This window comes from Phocoena phocoena, chromosome 9, assembly GCF_963924675.1.
Source record: "Phocoena phocoena chromosome 9, mPhoPho1.1, whole genome shotgun sequence".
Lineage (NCBI taxonomy): Eukaryota > Metazoa > Chordata > Mammalia > Artiodactyla > Phocoenidae > Phocoena > Phocoena phocoena.
Window position 1 is genome coordinate 100374283 of NC_089227.1, and position 10987 is coordinate 100385269.

Here is a 10987-nt window from a genome sequence, read left to right on the forward strand (position 1 = left end):
TAAGTCTCCTACCCCTCCATCCCCCCAGAGCCCACCTGTTCAGGAAGCAACTCCCCCTCGTCTTCCCCCAGTTTCTCTCTTCTTACAGGATACAAGGAGTGATGTGTCCCTGGGATCCAGCCACTCCTTTCAGAAGATCCTCCCCTATAAACTACAAGATCCCCCAGAGATGCAGACTCAGGACCCCTGGGTCAGGCCTGGCTGTGGAGTGGATCAGACCACGCGGCCTGGCAGCCCCTGTCCCTGATCAGGGAGACTAGAGCCCAGAGGGAGCCCCCACCTCGCAGCAGACCCCCTCGGTCCCCTGCCCCGCTTCATCCCCATCACATCCGTGCCCCGCCCCCATCACGCCTTCCCCGATGCCCCTTTCTCCCCTAACTGGCCGGTGGGTGGGGTTCCTGGAAGGGGAAGCGCCCTGGCCCCATCCTGGTTCCACTGGGAGCTGCTCTGGGACCCGAGGTGGTGACTCCCCACGTAGGACGTTGGCTTTTCACGTGTGAAGTGACAGGATTGAACTCCATGACCTACAGGTCCTTTCCAGCCCTAATGCTCCCCCAGCGGGTGCCTCGCAACGTCCCCCTCCACCCTTCCTGGTCGGTCCCTCCCACGCCGGGGGGTCCTGCCAGCCCCTTGCCCAGGGCCTGGGGGCCCCCCGCCCGGCTGTCCCTTGGTCACGGAGGGCAGAGGAGTCACTCAGCGCTTGGCTTTTATGACGTTTATTTCCCACGGTCCGAGTGCCGGGCGGGCTGGGGGGACTGTCCCTCTCTCCGGGCCGCTCCTGGTCGCAGCCAGACACCGGCGGGCGGGCGGTTAGAAGAAGTTGGCCACCCGGCGGAGGGACTGGACGCGCGCGCTCTGGGCCTCCCAGTCGGAGAAGCTGCGGAAGTCGCCCCGCTCCACCAGGTACATGCGGCCGCGGTAGTTGGGCTCCTCGTACAGGACCCACCTAGGCCAGAGGGCGGCAGAGGTCAGGGGCCCGGTGCTGAGCATGGCAGGGCCCGGCCGCTCCTGTCCTGGCACCACAGCCGCGCGTGCCCTCCTTCCCCGCAGCCGCCGCCCCGCGCCCCTCCGCCCCGGGCCAGCCCTTCACGCCCGTGACCCCATCCCCGTTCTTGGCTTATTTCTCCCCCCACCTCCCGCCCGTCTTTTCACTGCCCCGTGTGTCCGGGCCAGTGCTCGGTGAGACACTTTGCACCCAGGGGTGCTCAGGTGACATTTGAAACTGACCAGTCCAGAATGTTCATCACAAGGGCCAGGAGTGGTTCCAGGATGCACGTCCGCTCTCATCCTCCCACTCCCCCGCCCACATACCCCACTCCTTCCTGCTCCTGAAAAGGGCTGTTTGCACAGACAGCACCCAGCACGCGGCAGGGGGCCTGGCACAGAATGGGAACTGATTACTGTTCATTCGTTCCATCGTTCAGCAAGTGTGCTCCTGGGTCCACCTGTGCGCCCAGCCCTGCTTCAGGCCCCGGCGAGTCTCACATCAGTCAGACCACAGGTTCCTGCGGTGGGGTGAGGGCTGAGGGAGGCAGCTGCACGGATGAGGGATCCTTTCCCTCCCCATCGCAGCTCCCAGCTCCAGGGCAGCTGCTAACAGGCCGGGGAGCAGAGACTGGCGACAAGGACACGGACTGGTCTAGGAGCACCTATGGCTGGGCTCTGGGCCAGGGCAGGAGAGAACAGGGCTATGGGGCTGCAGGTAATCGGGAAGGTTTCTCTCTTGGAAGGGGCAGTGGGGGGATGGGGCCCCCCAAAAGTCATCTCTGCCTGCGGACCGGAGGGCAGGGGGTATGATCTGAGGAGAGACCTCCGGACACGTAGGGAGCGTGGCTGTCGCAGCCCCGTCCCTCCACTGTCCCTGAGACAAGCAGGCAGCTGGGAGGGCCGGGGGATCCCCCCTCCACTGAGCTGGGCTCTGGAGCCTGTGCTGAGGGGCGAGGGGGCGGCGGCGGGGAGCACGGCGGGCCTCAAAGCCACCTTGGTCCACACCCACTCTGTCCAGGGTGGCCCTCTCCACCTCACTCTGGCCTCTTTCTCTTTGACCACTGATAGAACACAGCGTTTTTCTCTGTCAGTCACAGACGGGCTGGGGGCCTTGGGAAGCAAAGCAGGCCTCAGTCTCCAGGCCCCTGACAAAGGGGCTACACACCCAGGTCTGGCTGCTGGGGTCCCTTCCGGCCCAGGCCATGGGGTGCTCTGACCTAAGGGTTCTTGTCCATGGACCCCAAGCACTCTGGTGCTGAAGGAGGTTTCTCCCCAGGAGACACAGCCTCAGAATCTGTGAGCCCATCCAGCACAAGGCCAGCTGCCGCTCACCTGCCACCGCCGTCCCTCTCCTCCCCCATCCCAACCCACATCCGGAGCCTGGTACAGTCCGCTGAGGGTCAGGGGTCGGGCATGAGAGAGAGGTGGAGAGTGGGAGTGAGTGGGGAGCACTAGGCAGGCCGGGCCCAGTCTGGCCTCTCCCCACCCCTTGCCCCGCCGGCCTCCCCGTGCCCACCGCATCCCCCACCCTGCCCATGACCTCCCCACACTCCCGCGCATATGCTGAGGCCGGGGCCTGAGGCACCTCCAAGGGAGTCAGCCCCTCCCTCCCTCCCTGGAGGAGCTGGGAAAGACCCCCAGCAGTGTCCTGGGCTGCCCTGGAGCATATGGGCGTCCCCAAAAGGAAGAAGAGGAAGGGACCAGCTAGGCCTCTGCAGGAACCCCTCACCCTCCCCTGCTTCCTGCCGTGGGAGGGAGGGGCACGCCGTCCGCCATCGGCACCAGGACTGCACCCTTGGGAAGTGGGCCTCGAGATGCTGGCACATCTCTTCCAGGTGCCCCTCAGGACACGGGTCTGTGGGGACAGGCCATTCCTGAGCGACTTGGGACCCAAAGAAAATGGCTCCTGGCAGGTAGGAGGTGTGGGGAGACCCACCTTGCACCCCCAACCTCAGATGCCCGGAAAGCCCTCGAAGGAGGTCACGCCCACACCAGGGGACCCTGGGGGGCACCACTGGGCAGCTTTTCCTTGCCAACGGCTTACATTTTTTTTTTTACAAGTTAAAGTCACAGGAGGCCAAGGATGAGGGCTCCATGGGGAGCGGAGCAGAGCCCGGGTCCAGACGTGGGACCCACTGCAGGCAGTGCCCCGCGGAGTCCTCGCCCCTCTGAGCACCATCTCCGCTTAGGTGAAGTGGGGGGTGAAGTCCCTACAGTCAAATCTTAGTTCCTACCTTCCTGTCTTTTTCTCTAAACAAGCCCCTGGGGTCCCGGGGGTGGCTGGAGGGGGACTGGGCCTCGGGGCTCAGGACACCTTCTACACAAAGGTACGACTCTGGCCTCACAAGACACAACTTAGCCAGCAAATGGTCGCTTTGGAATTCTACCCCCGGATTCCCAGGTGCCATCAACTGAGGGCAAACCTGGAATTTCTGAAAGGCCTTTGGGTCAGGGGCCCAGGGCCCAGCAGCCAACATCTGACCTCGCAGGGGAAGGTGGGGAGTTCTTCCTCCAGCTCAGCCACGTCTTCCTTCAGTCCCTCCCACGACCACTCGCTTGCACCCTGATCCCGTGCCTCAGAAACACAGACAGCAAAGGGCTCCCGTAGCTGCTGAGAGAAGAGCCAGGCTCCTGGGATGCACGTTTCAGGGCTCTTCTCCTGGGACATGGGGCTGAGATCTGGGGAGACACCCAGCTCTAGATCAGGGACAGTCTGACTTGAAGCCAAAGGCCTGGCTGCAATCCCAATGGGGCCACTCTCAGCGGGGTGGGGTAACTTTCTGGGTCTCAGCTTGCTTCTCTGTAAAATGGGGAAACGCTCTCCACCCAGCTGGGCAGATGGGGTGTGAGCAGGGGCTGTGAAACTGGCACAAAGGGGTGCACAATGGGCGTTCAGATGCCCTTGGCTGGTGGAAGGAACCAGGTGTGTAGGAGTCGACGGAAGCACAGGGTTCTGACGGCTCTCTTGGGCTAGGGCGGACGAGCCCCCCAGGGCCTGGGGAAAAGCCTCCCAGCCACTCTCCATCCCCCAGAAATGAGCCACTGTGACATCATCTCCCCGGGAGGCCAGCGTGGCAGGGCTGGGCGTGTGGTAGGAGAGGTCCAGTTCGGAGTAAATAATGGGTGAGCATGTGAGCAGGGCCACCCTTGCCAGAGCAGACTTCTCCCAGCTCGAGAAAACCAAAGCGCAGTCCATGAGCTCAGCCTAGTCATAGAAAACGGCTAGGGCTGCAAAGTGCCCTCCTGCCATCGAGGGGGGCCTTTGGGGACCTGCGTCCCCTCACCATGGCCTTCCTGGGCCAGGGGGACAGATGGGGGAGGGAAAAGGTCTCTGGGCAGGGGACAGGCTGCCCCCCTGCTGGGGCCTGACCCAGCCCGGCAGGTGGGGAACTGTGGTCAGCGGCCACGCGGGTTCTACTCACGCGCCGTCCCCGTACACCTTGATGGCGTTGACCCAGTTCTTGGCCCAGCCCTGACTCTGAAGGAAGGGACAGTCGTCCTTGAACTCCAGGCACTGGCCCGTGAAGTTGCAGCCCTCGAAGATTTCTAGGCGGAAATGCTCCCCATGCTGTGGGCCCCCCACAAGTGGAGGAAGGAAAGAGGGTGAACAGTGGTGACGTTTCCCGTCATAAACAGGAGCCCGTGTGGGCAGGAGCTTGGACCCACCCAGCACCCAGGGCACCTGTGAGTTCCTGGGCTGGGGGGCCGGTGAGTACCCCGACCTCAACGCACACCCCTCAGACCAGAACTGCCGCTCATTCTTTTTTTTTTTTTTTTTTTTTTTTTTTTTATTTTTTTATTTATTTATTTATTTTTGGCTGCATTTGGGTCTTCATTGCTGCGCAGGGGCTTTCTCTAGTTTCTGTGAGCAGGGTCTTGTTGCGGAGCATGGGCTCTAGGCGCGTGGGCTTCAGTAGTTGTGGCTCGTGGGCTCTAGAGCGCAGGCTCAGTATTTGTGGCACACAGACTTAGTTGCTCTGCAGCATGTGGGATCTTCCCCGACCAGGGCTCGAACCCGTGTCCCCTGCATTGGCAGATGGATTCTTAACCACTGCGCCACCAGGGAAGCCCTGCCGCTCATTCTTGCGTATGAGATTTGGTTGGATTAAAGGGGTCTATTAGTTTAAAAAGATTCAGAGGCCCTGAACCAGTCCAGTCGCTTCGTTCTTCAACTGCAGAACCCAAGGTCCAGAGAGGGCCAGACCTCCTGGGACAGCGGCCGCCCTCGGACCGGCCCGGGCCACTGGGCTTCCTCCTGCCCCAGACATACCACCGCATTCCTCTGCCCTTCACCCCCTCCTGGGCCACAGGCCACTGGCAGCCTTTAAATGATAATATTTTACAAACTGTAATAGAACGTTTATTAAAACACGAAGCCAAAAATCTAAAACAAATAACAGGGATCTCATTTGCTGAAATCCCTGCTGGCTCCCTGGGACGAGGACATACATCTCCCCATAAGATTCCCCGTATTTCCAAAGACCGAGGTGGGCCAGCTCCCCACGGGCTCTGGCGCCGGCGGGGGCTGGGTCTGCGCCACAGCTGGCCCCAAGGACAGCTCTTACGAGAACAGCATTCGAAAGATACCCAGGGTAGTTTTCATACAAATAGTATTATGCAAGATCCAGGGCCAGCCATGTTAATTCTTTTTTCCAAATGTCCGTGACCTGGTGGAAATCTTAAGAAAGCATTCTTACAATTTGAGAGGCCAACGCCCAGCTGGTTTTGCAACCCATGTAGAAAAGAGAGGGGTTTCCACACAGGAGGCCCCTCCCCTGGGGGTCCTCAGATGTCCGTCCAGGAGAGGGTCCTCCTGCAGACACAGGGCCGAGACTCTCTGATGAGTTGTGCACCCCTGGTCTCGGGAACCAGCCATTTCCCACCCTAGCTTCCGGGGCTCACAGAAGGTCAGTTAGGACTTTTAAGATGGAAAAATCCTAAGGAATGGGAATGCCCAGTCTCAAACCCTATACCCTGAGGGCAACTTCGCCATGGGGTAGTGACACCTCTCATTGGCTCTCCCACACGTACTGGGCGGCCCTGTGAAAAGGCAGCCACCTGCTGGCTCCTGCCCCCCAATTCCCGCTGCCTGGCCAGTGATACCTAAGCTTCCTCCATCGGCCACTCCATTGAAGGCTCCTGGAAAGCGCTAGAAGATGACCTGCTTGGGTGGATGCACCAGGACCACATCAGCCTTACTTTAGCTGAATGCTCCCCCATCTGGTTGCAGATCCAAATCTCTCACGTTTTCAATAGCATTTTAAGTGGAAAACTCAGCAAGATTTTGGCATCAGAAATTGAAAGTGGTTTCCTGATACATGGCTGAAAATGCAGGAATGAAAACTCCCAGGGGCTTTCCTATTGCGTCCCCACGCACAGGAGTGGCTGGGTCTGTGTGGGGACATCTCTCGGGCTTAAAGATCTCACGGTCTCATCCGTTCCTAAAGCTGGGAGGGTCCTGCTCCCCCCACCCCCACCCCCAGATTACTCATCCCACTTCTAACCAGGCCTAACTGGGCCCTGGGTCACTCCAGCAGGAACCGCCCCCATCCCGGCCAAGTGGAGTGGCCCAGGCCCACTCACCATTCCAACAGGCCGACAGGAGCCCATGTGGTCGTTGTGTCTGTTCCAGAGGTAGAAGTCGGGGTAGTCGCCGTGCTCCAGGACGAACTGCTGGCCCCGGAAGTCGGGGTGATCGAAGCAGACCCAGGCCCCACTCTCCACACGGACAGAGTTCACCCGGTTCATAAAGCCTCGGTCTTGGAAGTTGTCACAGTCCCCGAAGACCTCCAGCTTCCGCCCCGTGAAGTGCTTGCCCTCGTAGAGAGTAATCTAGAAAGGCCAGGTTAGAGGACCCAGGAGTCAGGGGCTTCTCTCCTGTGGCCCAACATCCACCACTGAACCCCAATTCCCAGGCCCTGGAGCCCCGACCTGCAGCATGCAGTAGGCGCTCAACACTGCCTGTTGCCTGGGTGAGAGAATGCCTGGATGGCGGGTTGAGGTCAGACCCAGCACCCGGCTCGCCCCACCCCAGGAGACCATGGTTGAGCATGGGGACAGGGATTTCCCCTTTGTCCAGGCGCCCGTTTGAAAACAGGGTCTTTTCAAATTCCCACTGCATTTTTTAAACTCAATTTTTGTTTATTGTTAAAACATAACATCCAACGAAATGTTTCAAAAGAAAACACTTCACCTACAACCCTATAACCGAATATTCACTTTCCAGAAAGTCAGGTTTCCGAGACTGGGCCCCTTAACAGGAGATATTGAATCCAACGAGCCAAGTCAGGGCCTGGCACGGGATTAAAGGCTCAAAAGAGGGCTTTTTCAATGTAACCCCGTCCCTTTGTGTCCTAGGCCCCTCCTCTGGGTGACATGCATGTGTCAGACCTGGAGCTTTCTAACCCAGCGGTCAGTTCAGACACTGTGTCCTATGGTGATGTAGCACTGATGGGTAGTCCCTGTTCCCAAACTAAACATGAACCAGATGGTAACTAGACTTGCTGTGGTGATCATTTGATAATGTATAAAAAAATATACAGTGTTATACACCTGAAACTAATAAAGTCTTGTTAGTCAACTGTACTTCAATAAAAACAGAACAAACTGCAGAGGAACCGAAAATTCCAACTCTCAGTGACTCTTTGGGTTTCAAGAATTGTGCTCCAGGGTTTCCCTGGTGGTGCAGTGGTTGAGAGTCCGCCTGCCGATGCAGGGGACGCGGGTTCGTGCCCCGGTCCGGGAGGATCCCACATGCCGCGGAGCGGCTGGGCCTGTGAGCCATGGCCGCTGAGCCTGCGCGTCCGGAGCCTGTGCTCCGCAACGGGAGAGGCCACAGCGGTGAGAGGCCCGCATACCGCAAAAAAAAAAAAAAAAAAAAGAATTGTGCTCCTAGAAGGGCCCTGGTAAAGTAATGTTGCCTGGGGCCCAGTAACTGTGGTCATGATGAACGTGTACTGTCACTGATGGTAGAACTGCTCCTCTGGGCCCCTCGCAGTTAGGCGAGGCCAGATGCTTTGGCCAAAGGGATGTGTGTGGACGTGGAAGCTTTGAACACCACGCGCCACTTCTCGCCTCTCCCTTTCCCTCTGCTGCAGAGGAGGGTGTGCAGAGACCACAGTGGAGGTGAGCTCTCGGGTTTGTCGCTGAGGCATAACCCAGCCCCTGCAGACAGATACAGTAACGCTCTCACCCACTAACCTTGAATGTAGCCCCTGGAAACCAAAGGCAGTCTCAGCTTAGCTAGAATAGGGAGCCAGGGAAGGGGGTAGAGATCCAAACTTGCCACTCTTCCTGCACAAGGCAGGTCTGATGGAGGGCTCCCCCCGCCCCCAGATATTCAAGGACAACTGGTCACCCACAGGGTTCGAAGGTCCCTCAAATTTCAACATTTTGCAGAGAACCTGCCCCAAGTGCCCCTGAGCAGATCCTGAGGAAGGAGCAGCCACGTTCGAACAGCCTCAGGCAAAGAAGCGGGGCCCAAGGGCTGCAGGGCAAGTCGAGGATCCCCACTCCAACCCCAGCACCCCTTAGGTCTGGGCACCGTCCCTGCGCCGGGCTCTGGGGCAGGGGCTTGGCGCCGCAGAGCCAGTGCTGGAGACACTGGGTGGAAGAGCTCCCCACCCACATTACAGAGGCCCTCAGCCGGGGCCAGGCACCCCGTTTTGTTCAGAAATTTAGCCCACTCTGCTCCGGGTTGTCAGATGCAAAGGGCATCAAGCGGGTTGGCCGCCCCTGTCCCCGGCCCCCATCCTCAGCACAAGAGCAATGAGGGCGGGTGTCTGGGCCCCTGCGGTCACCCTGGGCGGCGGCTGACGGACGCGAGAGGTTCGAGTGGGCACTCACCTTCCCCGAGCGCTGCGCCATGGTGCGCCTCGTGCGCGGTCCCTCCGGCCCGCGGGGGGCCCCAGATATAGCGGGCGGCGCCCTGCTGGCTCAGCGCCGCCCCGACAAAAGATTTGCTGGGCCGGCGCGTTAGTGCTGTCGGGCGTGCTAAGCCCGCGAGGGGCCGCCCGGCCCGTGGGACCCAACCCGTCCCCCGCCCCCGCCCGGGGGTCTCCCTGGTGCTATCGCGCCCGCGAGGCTAGCCAGCCCCGAAGGCCTCCTATCTCGCCGGCCCTGCTGAGTCAGGACTGGTGGGTCCCGCCCCGCCCCCCGACGCCTCTGCCCTGGGGTGGGGTTCCTCAGGCTCCCCTCGCCCTCCCTCCTCCGCACAGAGCCTTACCAGACCTCCCGCCGCGCGCTCTCCCACCCGGGGACCCAGGCTCACATTGCTACTGAGTTCGCTTTCTCTTCGAGTGAAGAAGGATGGACCCCTGCTCCAGAGGGCAAAGAAGACAGCCCCTGCCCGCCCCCCTGACCGCTGCTCTTGTCCATCCCAAGTTTGTGTACCCTACCCACAGGGAGGCCAGACAAACCGAAATGTTGGAGCTCGGCACCGAGGAGGGTTTCTTGCAAGGGGCATGAAAGGAGAACCGGCTGGCTCACGCTCAAAAGGCTGCAACTCCCTGCTGGGCTTCAGGGAAGGTTTTTTTATAGGCAGGGTGAGGGAGGGGAGTTGCAGGGTGTGAAGTGGTCCGGCTCCCGCACAAGTCTCTGCTTGGCTGACAGTGAGGTAGTGGGGCGGTGTCACAGGGGTTAACGTGATCAATCAATCGCCAGGCTCCAGTAGGCCTGGGGGCTATGTGCTCATGGTCATCAAGTAGTTAACTTCTTCCATTTGGTGGGGATTTTAGCATCTGTAAAACAACTCAGGAAGTGTGCATCAGATACTGTTATCTAGGTACTTCAGGGAGGAACTAAGGATTCTGTGACCGCCACATGGCTGATTTACCGTTCAAATTCTTACCAGTTCTCCTGGCCCCACTGCTCTATCACTACATGTTCACATCCTTCCACTCATTAATTCTTGAGCCAGGCTTTTGTGACTCAGGGGAGGCCTGGGAGACTACAGCTTTTCTACAGACAAGAGTCAGGGAGAGACATGCGGGGGAGGGGTCTGTCAGGAAGGTCCAACAGGGTCCTGCTCTGTTACACTTCGGTCTTAGCTCCCAGCCCCACCTTAAATTTTCTGCTCCAGCAGCACCCTGGGCTGCCCCTACATCTCTATGCCAGGCTGTGGTCCTGCAGACTCCACTTCTGCTGTTTTGCCCCCCAGAATGCTGTCCCTCTACCTCTGCCCCTCTCTGCCCAGTCCGTGCTCACCCTTGATGCGTTGAGGTGTCACCGGCCCCGACTCAAACCCCACTCGCTGGTGGGCCACAGTGCTCTGCACCCGGACCACCCTGGACGGCAAGGACGGGTTTACAGAAACACGCAGCCTCACCCCAGCGTGGGACTTTCTCAGGGCACAGATGTTCTTGGCACGTAACAGAGGCTCAAAGATTGTTTGTGGAATGAACAGAGTCAACACTGAGGCCACAAGATGCGCACCCCCAAACTGCCGGGGGGATGAGACGTGCACGCGGAGAACAATGCAGGGCTGTTAGCTGGGGCAAGGGGCCAACCCTGAGCTGGAAGGAGAGAGAGCTCATCCAAGCCATGGTGACCCCAGGGGGCTTCACAGAGGACAGGGCAGAGAGGACGCGGGTGCGGGGAGCAGTCTGAGCTGTTTTTAGGAAAGAAGATTTTTATCACCGTTTCACGGATGAGACACTTCAGGTCCAGGAAAAGGAGGTCATGGACTGTGGAGGCACAGGGGTGACCTTGTCCCTGCTCTGGGAGGCTGGCACATGTCGTGCAGACACTACCACCTGCATGTCACCCTTGCATCCAAGGACAGGCCTGCCAGGGGGCCTGGCCTGACTGCCATCCCCACGGGCATCCACACTGGCCAAACCACACATTCTAACGTTTGCTTCTGGACATGGGCCCTGCTGGGGAAATGGAATTCAAAACAAAATCTCCCAACCCAGAGAGCCTGTCCATATAGGTTGAAGAGAGAGAACAGTCGTATTACTGACTAAGCATTAAACCAAGAGACGATGCGTCCCAGGCAATC

General features: G+C 59.4%; 1 protein-coding gene across 1 annotated transcript; it reads right to left on the reverse strand.

Annotated features, from left to right (window-relative positions):
- Positions 1-810: 810 nt before the first annotated feature.
- CRYGN (crystallin gamma N) lies at positions 811-8853 on the reverse strand. Its single transcript, XM_065884340.1, has 4 exons — positions 8833-8853; positions 6571-6819; positions 4410-4555; positions 811-946 (listed from the first exon to the last, which is right to left on the reverse strand). Exons 1-4 carry the CDS (start codon positions 8851-8853, stop codon positions 811-813), a joined length of 552 nt encoding a protein of 183 aa, XP_065740412.1.
- Positions 8854-10987: the final 2134 nt, after the last annotated feature.